This window comes from Homalodisca vitripennis, chromosome 5 (assembly GCF_021130785.1).
Source record: "Homalodisca vitripennis isolate AUS2020 chromosome 5, UT_GWSS_2.1, whole genome shotgun sequence".
NCBI lineage: Eukaryota > Metazoa > Arthropoda > Insecta > Hemiptera > Cicadellidae > Homalodisca > Homalodisca vitripennis.
In genome coordinates this window covers 157,924,094-157,939,454 of record NC_060211.1, presented here as the reverse complement: position 1 = coordinate 157,939,454, position 15,361 = coordinate 157,924,094, and the positions used below count along the sequence as shown (strand labels likewise).

Here is a 15,361-nt window from a genome sequence, read left to right as displayed (position 1 = left end):
CTTGTATTTATATAACGATGTTAAAAGACACATATTAAGGGATTGGAATCAATTCAAATATTGACAAAATTTTATGTCATCAATATTTTTCGGTTAAAGAGTTAATAGGATTCTCAATTATTATTATTATTATTATTAACTTATCACAGTATAGAATCTTAGCCTCAAGCATTGTTTCTAATTTGTTTACATTTTACCAGCTTCTTCTTATTAGAAACCAAATACTTAATTTATGATACGTGATAGGCGTTTTTTTTTATTTTGAAATTTAATTGAGAAATTATTTTTTAATAAAAAGAAATTGATCAATTATTGGAGTGTTTGTTCATAAATTAAACATCTAATTTGTGTGTTAGGTTGTTTTAAATTTGAAGTATTTTTCATTGTCTATACCTCGGTTGTTTCGTCACTAGTTTTCTCCACTGTTCCTGTGTTACAGGATGTGTAAAAAACCGTAGTGCTCAGTTGAGACAGTGAGAAATCTAATTCTAGATTGTTCTCAATAGTTTGATCTAGGTGCCTTTGATTTAGAAACCATGGAAATGGTTAGTTTTAAGGTATTCGTTTCCGTCCTTTTGGCTCTCTTCAGACTGATGTTAATTCCAAATTCCATCATTCTAAATGTGATAAGTAGCTGAACTCAACATTAGACATTGAATCATTCCTTATAACCATAGCTTCTTCAACATATTATTATTTACTAAAAATATACTATATAAAATACTTAAGAATACTATTTATTTATTATATATTCATACATTTTAAATAAGCACAAATAAAGCATGTAAAATTGGTTCAAGAATGTATTTCAATTTAATTTTGCCCACTAATAATCCTCGGAATGTAACTATTATGTGAATATTTAAATATAGGTTACACAAATTTCCTTTCTAAACAAACTAATTCAATATTACAAAAGAAGATTATTTGATGTTGTTGTGTTCTAATAAAGTTAACTTTGAAAGCTTCCATTTAAGTTCAAAACATGCTATAAATGGCTAAAGACAAAAAGAAAAAAGACTTAAAGAGCAAATCCCGTTTATTAATTTACCACAAGAAGTATCTTAGCAGGAAATTACAGGAGTGTTGAACTTTTGTTCTTGTAACAACGCATAAGATGTTAACTGACAACAAAGTGTTCCAGGTAATTGCTACTCTGGGATGACTAATAATCCTACTTTCTGACGTCTCATTTCTCTCTCCAAGGGACTTACTTTAAAGAGATAAATATAAACAAGACACTTTATTTCACACAGTTCTACGAGGTTATTTTATTATAAAAACATAAAGTTTTACTTTTAGTCATTGTTTAAGTCGTAATGTAGAATGAGAAATGTACAATGTAGTTTCTTTTAGGAAGATAAATACAGTATTGGCATTTGATCATTTATACTATAATATATTTTTTTATATTTAAATTTATTTATCATTTATTGTATAATCTTTGAGTGATAAGTTAGTAAAATGTATTTTCTGTAGTCTGTTTATCTGCCTGTCTGTCATACGTTATCTAGAGAATGAGCTGATCTACAGACTTAAAAAATTGTGCATAAAGCTTAAATCTATGTAAGGAACATTGTTTTTCGTGCAACATGTCACTCCTAGGACCTTGGATAAGCGTTTGTTATTAAGTACCAGTTCTCTAAACAACAGTTTTTGTTGTTTCAATACAACGCCGTTTTGAAAGTGAATAAAAAAGTTAAAAAGACGATGTAAATAAATTCTTAATAGTTACAGGAACAATGTAATTAATATTTAAAGCTTACAGATGAAATATTTATTTTAGCCCCGCCTTGATTGTCAAGCTACACAGCCAGCCACATTTAATTCATCACGCATTACAAATTGAATTCAATAAAAAAATTACTTTGAGTGTTGTTATTAATGATATTTGAATTTAACAATTTTAACAGAAATCTATAGATAATTAGATATGTGTTATTCGTAAATATCTGCTACTGCTATTGCCTACATATATCTTTAGAATTTATTAAAATTACTATTTCGTAAAAAAATACGTTTATAATAAACAATTTATAATATAGTAAATATTCGCAAAAAAGTGATTCTACCTGTATATTACTTTAACATAATTTTTAAAGAAAACAACTATTTAAATATTGTCTTAATGGTTTAGAAATTTTGTTTATTTACTCTATTTAAGTTATTTTAGAACTTTGAACTAAGTGCATTACTTTTCATAATTGTAATTTTCTTGACCTTCCTACCTATGTAAGCAATTTCAACTATAGAATCTGAACATTCGAGAACTGCAATTCCTAAAGTAACTTTTGTTAAGCTTTACAGCATAAACATCACTTTTGATCTCAGACCTGGTATAAAGAGGGCAATAACACCCAAACAAAGAACGCGATGTTACTGCAAATGGCGGCATATCGCCGGATGTGCTTTCAGCTCAGTTTTTCCTTCCTGTACCACAGTCTGCTGTTGTACATTGTAACATGGCAGCAATGATCCATTGTTCTCATTTGAGTTTTCTTTGATTATAAATTATGGAATAAATTAAATCTAGATCAATAGTGAAATTTAAATAAAAGTTATGTTTAAGTTATTGTCCATGAAACACGACATTATTATTTAATAATGTAAGAATGTATTTAACGAACTTATTCTAGGAATCGGAACTCTTGGCTGATATAATGCAATGGCATACTTTACAAGCTTTTACAATAACCATGTAAAGTAACAATAAATGTTGCTACTACATGTAAGGTATTTATAACAATAAATATGAGTAATTATATGTATATAATATTTAGTATTCAATGAACACATATTATTTCATTATTGGGATCTGATTATATGTTCCTGGAACACGAAAGGCTTCACAAAAACAAAATTCAATAATTATTGGAGTATTTGTTTATAAATTAAGTACAATTTTTATTAGCTTACAAGTTACGAATAAAAGTGAAATATGTAATATTTTGTATGACATAGCCACCTTTATGTTTTTTATTTCAAAATCCATGGTTCCTGATTTTTTATTTATAAAATTAATTCAAACTAATACTTTTCTACTAATAGGTTTTCTAGTTAAAATTTCCCGAAATTCGATTGAAAACAATAAATCGTTGCTAAAGTGATGGGATTTTTTAAACAAACAGAAAGACAGAAAAATAAACAGTTATTATGTTACATACACAAATGAGATAAGATACTAGAATTGATATATAACCATACCTATATCACTGCAACTATAAATGTCATGAAAAGGCAAACATAAGCAGTACAATCTGATAGGAATGAATCGTAACATGCGAAACATATACATATTCTACATTACGCTTTCATTACCAACTCTTGGTAGGTTTTATCCATATTTACTACTATATTCTACCATAATTAATTAGTGGCACGCTCGTGCTTACAATACGAATTTAGAATGAAAGTTTACGATTTGAATTGTTTGAAATATAAATATTTGTTCGTTAAATGGACCTGTATTTCGGATATAGTTAAAGTTTTGCTCCACGTGTACAAACACGCACACACGAGTGTTTCCCTTTAATATTAAACCAAACATGATTTTTAACTCGAATGTTAATAACATAGAATAACTCTCAGAAAGTAAATAAACTGTAAATTATTAAATAAATGAACGGAAATTCAGCATTACTTTTAGTTTTAATGAAATGAAACAAAGTACTTTTGTTTAAATTTCTTCACTGTCCTTGATATTACATATTTAATTTATTTATGGTACCAAGTCTTACAAAGCAACTCAATATCTCTATTGATTACCGAGAAGAGAGCAAAACACTTAGGTCATTAGTTGTTTTATTGTTCACCCACAATTGTTCATCTTAATAGTTAAAATCGATCGCTTGGGTATATGACCTTCACACAAAATATACCTTCCGTATGAAGAGTTTTGGATACACCTAATTTTTTGCTGAGACTTAAAGTTCTTTATAGATGTGCAAGAAAATGTGTATTTTGTTTAAGCGTTTCTGAACACCTGGATTATATTTAATATACACTTTACCAAAATGGTATATTATCATAAGCTTAGAAGCAAATAATGACAAATGTAGCAAACATTTGTATTACATTTAATATCTGGTGGGAATGAGTTGTAAGTTTAATAGAAGTGTATAACTAATTTGCCTTAAATATATTTTGAATAAAGAACGAGAGCCGCCGAATAAGTTTAAGGATAAATTAATTAACAATTTACGAGCGTAAAAACGTAAAGAAGCGTGCGTTCTGCATCTCAGTGTAAAAGAGAGTTGTAAATAATTTACTAACAGAAAGTTTTAATAACACGTATTTTCTTACAGCAACTGATTAAAAATAGCAACGTTAAGCTCATAAAGAAAATACATTATTCGTATAGTCCTTCATATGGTAACATTTGATATCGAATGTAATGAAACCAATATGAAGCATAAATCCAAATTTACGAGTGGTTGGATTAGTTTCGTTTTGTTTACAAGCATTCAGTTTTCTCGCAAATATGATGTCACTATTTCTCTATTCCAGCTATAACACTATCTATATAACATGTACATAAACACAATATTGTATTTTCCAATAACTTCATCCCACCCCGGTAATAAACAAAAAGACTCTTGTTATAAGCTATAACTTATGTCATGAAACCTAATAAAATAAACTATAGTGTTAAAAGCTGTTTAACATAATTATATTTAAAACTTATGAAAGATAATAACTTTGATGTAGATGAGTTATGTGTCAATGGGTAAATACAGCATGCCCATAAATGTCACGTATGAATTTAACCGCTCTTTCCGTGAATTATGTGACTGGATGGAATGGGAGTCAAGTAAGACTCTCAGACTGTGTAACCCGATCAGAGTTTAGCACCTATCTCAGAAGAACTCACATTATTGGTTAACATTCAGTATAGTTAGTTTAAAAAAATGATTATCTAGTTTACAAAGTATCAAGAGAGAAAATGATTAGACCTACTTGTGCGGTTGTTATATATTATGTTATGTTATGAAAATCAAAGGCAGAGCGTTCAGGAACAACGAAAATGTATCGATTACAAGTTTGGCAATCACAAAAGTACTATACGAAATTGGTCCTATACCACGATTTCTCTTAGAAAATGTACGTTATCGATACGATAACTGCTGCACGTGGTCGCCTTGGTGGAAAACGTGATAAAAATAAACAGAACTATGAATAAATCGTTGTTATCATTAATTTACTGCTCCGTCTCTGACAGTTTATTCTTATTAAAAACTGACAGTCTCGAGCCGCGTCTTCGGCCGGCCAGTGACCTAGCGTTTCCATTTCCATGGACGTAAGTAGTATTTAACTACCGTTTTTGAAAGGTTTTTATGAATTTATTAAGAACGATTGTCAAATTACCTGATTTCTTTATTACCTTTACCATCTCATTAACTACATCGATGTCAGTTACTGAAGTTACATTAAAAGATTACTTCCGTTAGCTAATTGATGTACAGAGAATTAATAATCAAGTTCGGCCATTTATAAGGATTCCAAACATTTAATCCGAATCTACAGCTGAGACACGTCTTGAGTTTTAAACACTCTATTTGAGCATGTGTGATGCAACACTAGGGCACATTGTTATCAAATTTTCTTAAAAAAGTAGATCACACCTTTCTTTCAAATATATTCTTGAGTGGAAAGAACTCCGCCTAGAGAAAGCGATTTGGGAATGAGCTTTACTGCTCGTATGCGACACATTTGTTCTTTATAGATTAAAAAAATATTATTTCATATCTGAATTTTTTCAAAAATAAAAATAAAACTTACATTAAAGTTTAAAAGTACGTAAACGCCTATTTTGAATACTAGAAAGGAAGGAAAATGCTCAAAACTATGAGACGTACATATGTGTGTGTTTGTGTGTGTACCTTTATGTATGTGTACCTTTACAGTATAAATGATCGGTATTACAGCAATTTTATTCTACTCTATGTTACTATCGTATCCTAAGTCATTTAGAAAAACATTTTTAATGCTTTTAAACATTTTTAAATTTTGTTACAGCAGTATTAGGTGTTGTAGATTACTGAGTAATGAACTAGTGATTGATCTTACCGGAGTATTTGGGTCAAGACTCCAAAAACTGCGTGAGTGGTAAGTTAAACGTCTACTTATTGTTTTGTACATTAACAAATAAATCTTGTAAAGCTGTTTTAAATAAGAGGTACAGAGTATTGTATACATCGCAGACTTTCTATAAGAGACTTTTTGTTTGAATTAAAGGCTCCAAAATACAAAAATGTCTTACGGGTATGGTTTTTTATTGGTCCTGAATTTAGGATTAGCTTTAATTGACGTAAAGTTCATGTAAAGCACTTGTTATATTATTTTAAAAGGAATTGGATGGGGATACCTTTCTTGCACTGAGTTTTAAGAAGCTTGATTGTGCAATAAAGTTGAGGAAGCTTATCGTTGAAACAATAAACCCACCCTTCTAACAACGGGCGGAGAAATCCTCACCTGTCAGACGATGTAGGGCAGCAGCATAAGTATGCCAGTCTGAAATGTAGTCAATGTAAAGCGGTATAATTCTGGGTTGGGTGGGAGGCATCATGTCCATCTCAGTGGACAAATTCCAGGATAAGGCGGGACTAGGAGAACGGCGAGGAAGGTCGGAGAGAGGAGCAGCAGCCTTCCTTTTATTGCCAGAGGGACAGATTGAGGATAGTCCACAGTATCACGAATATCCTGAGGTACACTCATTTTCTGGAGTCAAAAATAATAAACAAAATAATAATTTTCGCGTGCCGAACAATTAAATGGTTCCCCACGTACTAAGACAATACATAATCTGATTAGGAAACACACAAAAAGGAAATAACAGTGAATACATAATGCATTGCAAAAGAACAAAGAATACACAAGAAGTTAGTAAGTTTATGAAATAAAACTATTTTTATAACCTCAAAACATAGTCACCCATTTACAACAAAACAATCATCTGTGCCTGTAGAGTTAGTGGAGTTGACACACAAAATCGTGGTTGTGATTTCAGACTTATGAGTGTCACAACGCCCTTGTATGTATGTTCACTATAACCTAGATCATAGTGATGTGTTAGGTTAGTATTCACCTAGGGAATAGGTGAGGTTACAGATATCTAAAAGCAGTACTAACGACGTCTTGTGTCACTGAACGATTACACATGTCTGGAAGAATCCTACAATCCTTCCATCTTCAAAAATAACAAAGAATGTTTATCTTAGATTTCTTTCAGTTCCGTTTGTGCTCTTGGCAATTACGAGTACAACACATCCTGTTTATGTATAAATGCAGTTTCATAAACCTCAAAGTGTTCTCTATATAGAATAACGACGAAGAGTCAGAAAGATATGTTCAGCAAATAATGGAACACTGTGAGTGCCAAAATTTGAATGTTGGACTTTATTTTTAACTATCAAATACTGTCTACTAATAGGCTTTTTAAAAGACTAAGAAATTGCGTTATATATAGTTTAAGTAGAGTATTATTCGTAGTTTTATACTTCTTACAGACTGGTGATTCATGTTATCCGGACATATACTTGTCTCTGCTACCTTCTGCTGTTTGGCAGTATATGCCAGATATGGTTTTCGCAAAGAAGTGTGTCCAGCCGATGACGTACTAGTTGAAAGTAGCTTTGATTTTGATTTCGTAAGTGAACCTAACGTTTTTATTAAGTATGGTATTGTAAGAAATTACTCCTCATATAGTTTACTACCATTCTCCAAATCTTTAAAACCGTACGTGTCAACAAATCTTAGATATACTAAAACCAATTCTTGAATTGTCATGAATTGTTTATTTCGTTGTATTTTACGAGCCAAGAGTATTACATCTTTCAACTTTAAAAAGTGTTGCAACTCATTTTAAATTTCTTTATAAAATTAGAACCCGTTCTTTTTAAAATTAAAAATAACAGGAATTTTATTGATATCATATCATTAAATTGAGTCATCAGTTTCAGTATCGTGACAATTTCAACATTAAAGAAGCACATTAACAAGCTCTGATTAATCTGTGCTATGAACAACTCCAAAATTTCTAAAATATATCAAAAATTCTAGAAGAATGACAGGAACTAGGATTTCCTTTTTCATCTCATTAATAGAAGTCTTACATTGGTGCTTTCGTTTACAAGTCTTCATATATCGAATTTCCTTTTCTTAAAATCCTTATCTTAAAAATTAAGAACTTCAGCCATTCCTTCCTTAAAGATCTCTTTAATGGCAAAACAAACATCTTAGCTGTCAATTGTGAATATACATTATAGTTCAGAAAAGTCACTAGATTTTCTTAAAACGCATAGTGTGTGATTATTTAATACGAGCTGTAGTTTCTTAAATCTTAGGATTTGTCGCATAGAATAAATAATGCTTTCAATCTACGTGTATCCCAGATGTATATTTATGAAATCCTAGGATTGATAATAAACTATACATTAAAACTATTTATATTAAACTTCGGGCAATGTATACACTACCAGGCAATCAAAGCAGATTTCTTTAAAATCATTTTCACAAGAACATTATAAAAAAGGTATATAAATTTAGAAATTATCGACATTCATAAATAATTTGTAACGTAAATTCATTTTCGTAATATTTATTTCGTATTTTGATTGTAAAGTATTATTATTAAATAAATATATTGCTATTGTTTTTTTGTTGTGTAGTTAATGAAAATGCGTCCTACCAAATTCTTTTTACTAATATAAAATTTAAGACTTTCCTCAAAAAACAAAAGGAATATACTTCTTTTCTACTTACTTATCTATTATTAGCGAATGATATACCACCAAAATAATCTACTTATCTACTCAAATAATTGTTTAATTTACTTATAATATGTTCAAACAGTATACTTACCAACATGTACATTTATGTTTTAGGTATATTCCAATCAGCCGTTGTTTGTAAACTTTTTACCGAAGACGGATGAAAATGCAATCATTGACAACATATGTTTAACGTTTTTCCCTCTTCCAGATGATCCAAAAACGTACACCTGTTACTTCTCTACTGTATTGTGAGTAAAACACGTGGAGTTGCTAGCATGCAGTGTTCACATTGATAAATGTTTCTAATCTGGTACATAGTTTTTTAGGTACGACCAGTACAAAAGTTCTTTAAAACCACACATTATACTGGATAAATGTTACTGGATCTGGATTAGATAAAACATTTGAATTATATGCAATCAAAAATTTAAAAAAATGTACCCATTAACATTTGGAGGGTTCGAAAAAAGTATTCCAGGGAGTATGCCCATCCAGAGGAGTTTCAATGCGAGATAAATTACCTAAACAAGTTCAGAAATTTGAGAGTGGGATTGTAAATATGGATTATGTTTTAGGTAGTGGAACTCACTGGATCTGTTACTACAAAAAGATAAAATTGCTTACGATTTGACTCATATTTTGGTTAGTAATTTATCACATTTAGGCTCAAGATAATGATGCTATATTAAAATCAAAAACTGGAAGTTTATGTAAAAATTACAATTAACGAGTGTCTTGTGTTTGTTACGATGATTGATTTTAAAATGACGCGTAAAACCCTGTCGATCGATGAAACTAAAACAAACTTAAAATAGTATGTTTAATTTTATAGATTGAAAATTCTTAACCAAAAAGGTGTTTTGTGAAACCTTTTTTTTTGTTGTGTAGTATTCGTTCAATATTACAAATATCCACAAAAATATTTTCATTCCTAACTTTGTTATTATAGATTTTAAGCAGATAAAAAGAATAATCAAGAAATAATTCTTCAAAATTCATTTTTAAATGTGAAAAATATTATAGAAAATTTAATGGTTCTTATTATCTGGATGAATTACAAAATTGAAACAAGTCTTTTTACATTTATGTATCCAATGCATCAAGATTTTAAGAAAGTCTTTATAAAAATATGGCAATCTATTACTATCCCAACGAATTTATAGCAAATTAGTCAATTGTTGGTCCGGTTTGTGGCATTGCGTTTTACTTAAAAATGTGCTTGAATTTCATGTACATCGACCAATGCTTTAACTAGTGATTTTCTTCTGACTCCTAGCTATCCTCTTGATCCAATAAAAATGTTGAATTTGAATAATAAACTATATTTTTATGGTAAAAAATCATATATCAAATCTCATTGTCAATAAAATTAGTAAAAAAATATTAAACTATTCGGCACTTTTTAATCACACTGTATAACATTTTTTTTGTTCAAACCTATTAACCTCAAACCATAACCTTCAGGTAACTAGCCACTATGACTTTCCTATAGAATGAGCAGTGTTTTAAATGGTACCTGGACTCAATATTGGATACTATAGTGCAAAGATTTTTAGAAAATGCCATGGTTGACATTCATCATCAAGGAACGGCATTCGAGTCTGACATTATAAGGTTAAGTTAAATGTCAGCAAATAACATACAAAAGGCAATGGTAGGCCTAAAATCTTCATTAATGTGTTGAGACTGCGCAAAAATCATGTTAAGCAGTCCTCAAATGTATATTCGCACTGCTGCGAGAGAGTAAAATTTATCAAAATTCGGTGTCTAGACAATTTAAAAAAATCTGCTTGATCGTTTAAATATTGATGAAAACTTAAAAGCAGTTTATTCTGAAGAAGAGTCTTCCATGAGTTTGGAGCATTGAATCAACATAACGTGAGCAAAGTAAGTTACAGTAATGTCTTAACAAATTTCTGGAACTTAATTTTATTGAAACAGCGTATAGTTCACTGCGTGGTATGCTATTTCCCATTACAGACTTAAAAAAAACCTATACATTTATGACGATTATCTATAAATTGAGACAAAGAATTATCGTGAACAATGATATTAAAACGCTTCATTGAGTGAGTTAAAAGTTACGTAGAGCATTGGTTATATGTTTGCCAACATTGACAACCATGTTAAACTGAAATATAAAGTTTACACTGAAAATAACTAACATTTATGTGTGTTACCGTAAATAAGTTAAAAAAACATATGTTTGTGTGTATTATTAAAATGCTTAACATATAGGAAAGATATTCAGTTTTTCGTTTACAAACATTAATTTAAACCAAAGGTTTCTATATCTATCTATAATTTTTGTGTGTACATATTTTAATATCCAAACACGATAACAGAAAATAAAATTACACTTGTTCTTGTTCCAGCTGCGATGGATCAACTAGGGTTGAGTCTGCTATATTAAGGGAAATACAACCTGGAAAATTTCGTGGCTCAAGTAAGACGAACATCAATGTCAGTTGTAATACATGATTTGTTTATGTAAGTTCAAAGAGTGTTAGAATATTTCAAGAAATATTTTGGGATGTGGTTAACTAGGTAAAAACCATTTTTTTATACTGCGGTTAATCTCATTTCGTTTAGAGTCTGACTGTCAATGATATTATCAATCAAAAGACTCTTCAAGACAGTTTAAAGATACCTTACAATAGACTTAACTTTTAAATTATGTATACATTATTTTTTTATAATGGATTAAAAATTACAGAACTGATATGTATTAATTAATTGCATGCAATCCACTTCAGGCAAAATATAAGCATGGTAATTTTATGTTAAATATTTTTTTATACGATCTCGTATTCCAGATGAGGGTATGTTTGAATAAGTTAAGTTTAATTTAAGTGAATTTATATTACTCATTTCAATATCCGTTATTGCTTTGTAAATTTCCGGAACAGTAATAACTGGGTTCAACTGAGCAAGATCAGAAAGTCAGTAGTTTGCGATACAGTGTTTATATGGGCATCCTAACTTATTAGCAATTGGTAGATTTGTAAACCAACATTATAAACACTTTTTTATTAACTTCTTTTTTTCAGATCCTTCTTGTACTTACACTTCAAACATAATCGGGTTTGCAGGATGCGACACGTATCTAGATTACAAGTGCTTTGAATATGGAGGTAAGGTTGTAGCTTATAACGCTTAGCACTAGTGTGGTCTCAGATTTTTACCAAGTTTGAAAGAATTTTTACATTAACGCATCATCAGAACCTGAGTAGGTCGGTATTTGGTTAAGGTCTCAAAACATTAATGGCTGACGACAATGAAGGGCAAACATGATCTATGTGAACGTTCCAAGTCAATTCACTATCCAGGAATATTCCAAGGAACTTTGAACAATTGGCTTCGTCCAGCAGGGAATCATTCAATAAGACTGCTGGTCTGTCATTTGGATCTCATGGTCGCAAGGCGAAATTCAAGGCATTTGATTTTGAGAAATGTTTGAATATTTATATCCAAAAAGGTTTGAGTGAATTATTTTGAAAGTGTTACTAAAGCAAACCGTTGTGTTATCAACATACTGTACAAGTCTCCCATACCATAACGATGACCCTGTGTCATTGGAATAGATGAGAAAAAGAATTGGTCTGATGATAGATCCTTGAGAGACCCAGTAACTCAGAAGAATAGGTTCAGAGAATTTGTCTGAAATTCGGAAATCTTGTGCTCCAATCCTAAGAAATGAGATAAGGAATTGAAATGCACACCTCTGATGACATTAAACTCAAGTTTGTCAAAAGGTTTTCGTGGTCAACATAGTCAAATGCTTTTTATAAGTCGAAGAAAAACACTTAATATTTAATTTTGACAGAACACAATTAGTTAAAGGTAACTGATGACATCGTCTATTGTCGAATTACCCAATCTGAAACGAATTGTTCCTAAGAAAGCAGGTTGTGTCAGAATTCAAGCACCTTTATATATCTTATCACTATATGTCGAAGAAAATTATATTATATTACGCAGGTATTACAAAACCCGCGTTTTGATTTAAAATATAAAGCAGACCCGACAATCACAGACAAGTGTCTGTCAGGGGAAATCCCTGTGCGGTACATTTTAAATAATGGTTAAAACTGTATGTAACACAAACTAATACAATTTCTGTTTACGTAATGTTCTTGATTCAATAAAATGTACGTAATTATAGTGTTCTCAGTTTGTCATATCCTCCTTAATGGTGTTGCTATAAGCCTGGTATCGTTAGTTCTGGATAAATAGCACTGCTGTGGTTTAACTTTTTAAGGCACTATGTAAAGAAGAAAAAGTACGTGTTGCAACTATTTACCGTGAAATTTTATTGATTTATGATACAACGTATGATATAAACCTTTATACTATTTGAAACCTTGTACAAACCGAATGCACTGAATTCTTTTAGTGTTAAGAATTAGCTATATGCAATAAAACACTATTTAAAGAGTCAAATACAAACTTGTTTTTGAATAATGACTATTGTTTTAATGTAATATTTAATATTTAAAACAAATAATTTGTCAAAAAGTACATTTGGAAGGTTACTGAACATCACATATATCACAGTTTCTCAAAATTCATATTTTTTAAAATAGCGTGCCTAAGATTGTGGTAAGGACAATTAAAACACCAAGCCTCTCTCGTTTATATCCCAGCTCGCCCCAGAGGCTACAGTGAGAAGAAAATGTTTAAGCATTTCTTTCTCACGATTACATTAGTTGTGTTAGTAGGTGTTAGTTTGTCACCATGCTGAATATGGGAGATGCCGGATATTACATAGCCAGATGTGATTGGTTTTATTGTATTTTATTTTTATTACTTTAATTGGTTTAGCTTCAGCAATACATACCACTCGAAGGGCTGTACATTTTTCATTCCTGCCTGAGTTTATGTCTATTCCTGTGTCTGTCTACCTGTATGTCTGTCCACAAGATATATCTAAAAAGAACTGAGTTAATTATAGTGCATGTCCCTCCAAGGGATTTTGCTGAACGTTAGTGAACATTTTAAATGTATTTCTAGGTAACTACGATGGCATAGGTAAAATAGCACATTTTATAAATATTTGAGCATTTTACATATGAAATGTAGCCTAAGTATCCTAGCAAATATGCAATTTATAGTGACTTTTATTATTTAATCTCTGCTATTAAACTAATTTTCAAGAGACTAGTGGTAAAATATCTCAAGAAATATTTCATTTGTAGACTTTAAATTTTGCATGAAACTTAAAAAAGAATGAACTGAATGTCCATACCCAACTATGGAATGTTGGCCAAGCGTCATTGAAGTCTATCTATCAGTAGGCAAAAAAATTCTGTTTTATGAGGCAGAAGAGGAGATGTGTAAAACAATTCTTTTCTGTAAGAAAGTTTATCGTTCTATCTGTCAATAATGAAATGACGGATAGCACTGAAAATCGGCAAAGTCTTTGGCCAGTTGTTAGTATAGCTTACTGCTACATTGTAAGTAATGTTTATCCCGCACAATTTACAAACGTGTAAACTATAGTTATTGCTATGCATTGCTTTTTCCTTATTCGCCCACTTATTGTAGTCTTCTGCTGCTTAGTTTGCTTTGTCTTTCAGAATGCGACGACTCTACTTATCTTCAGGGTCTCTCCACGATCTGCCGTCCGGTGGGACTGTCTTGTCTGAAAAAACTTGAAGAAATTGTGAGTGATTTGCATATGCCAGAAGCTGAATACTTTATACTCCCTATGCAGCTTCCGAATCAATGTGTCACGGAACAGTCATGTGCCAACAACATCGAATTAAACTTTTTCCGTGCTCTCAATATCCCTGCACCAATACCTCCACCAATACCACCACACCTACCACCACCACCCCCTCCACCTTTTAATCCAGCTGGTGAATATTTCCCTCCTGTTCCACCAATGCCCCCGCCATATTACTTCCCTTATCCTCAATACTATGTTTAGTATTCAACATGTTTTCTGGCTTTCCAAAATAAATCATTGTTTATCTGGATATATAATGGTGTTTTCATTTGAATCAGTGTACTCTAACTAGATCGACTAGTAACAGGGCCTCTATAAAAAAATTTTAAAAGCTGTTATCCGATTTACAATGATAGTTATAACCTATATTTTAAAATTAAAATTAGTAATGTCTTCAGCAAATAATTATATTATATATCTGACTTTTGAATGTGTCTTTTAATCCTCAGAGGGTAGGCTTCTGCTATTACTTCTGGTTAGTTTGCCTATAAATAAATTAAACTTATTTTTGTAAATTTCTTTTTCAGTAACACTGTAAAAGTACAGTGAGGCAAGTATCTTGCCAACAAAGTAGATATCTTGTCTACTTTGTTGGCAAGCTACCTAATAAGACATGGTTTAGCAATGTTATCAGACTTGGTCACGTGAGTTCAGTAATAGAAATCTGATAGGCTACATAAGTTGAGCACTTTTTGAGACAATGAGAATGCCGCTACACAAATATTGCACTTTTTTAACGTATGTCTCTGCAATTTTGAATAGATGTAAAGAATTCATTATGATCTTCGTGTTCGATTTTTTTTAAATCTCTTTAGACGACTATCATATTCCAGACGTTGCACTGCGTTTTAAGTGAACT

General features: G+C 30.9%; 1 protein-coding gene across 4 annotated transcripts; it reads left to right on the top strand.

Moving 5' to 3' along the window:
* Positions 1-3,213: 3,213 nt before the first annotated feature.
* LOC124363057 lies at positions 3,214-14,754 on the top strand. 4 transcript variants are annotated; one of them, XM_046818134.1, is made up of 7 exons: positions 3,214-3,327; positions 6,016-6,105; positions 7,506-7,645; positions 8,883-9,019; positions 11,147-11,217; positions 11,822-11,905; positions 14,351-14,754. In XM_046818134.1, exons 3-7 carry the CDS (start codon positions 7,517-7,519, stop codon positions 14,701-14,703), a joined length of 774 nt encoding a protein of 257 aa, XP_046674090.1. In that variant the 5' UTR covers positions 3,214-3,327; positions 6,016-6,105; positions 7,506-7,516; the 3' UTR covers positions 14,704-14,754. The 4 variants fall into 4 exon arrangements, with proteins under 4 accessions (XP_046674090.1, XP_046674092.1, XP_046674093.1 ...); XM_046818136.1 differs by having other exon boundaries at positions 3,267-3,327; positions 6,019-6,105; XM_046818137.1 differs by having other exon boundaries at positions 3,274-3,327; positions 6,034-6,105.
* The last annotated feature ends 607 nt before the right edge of the window (positions 14,755-15,361 follow it).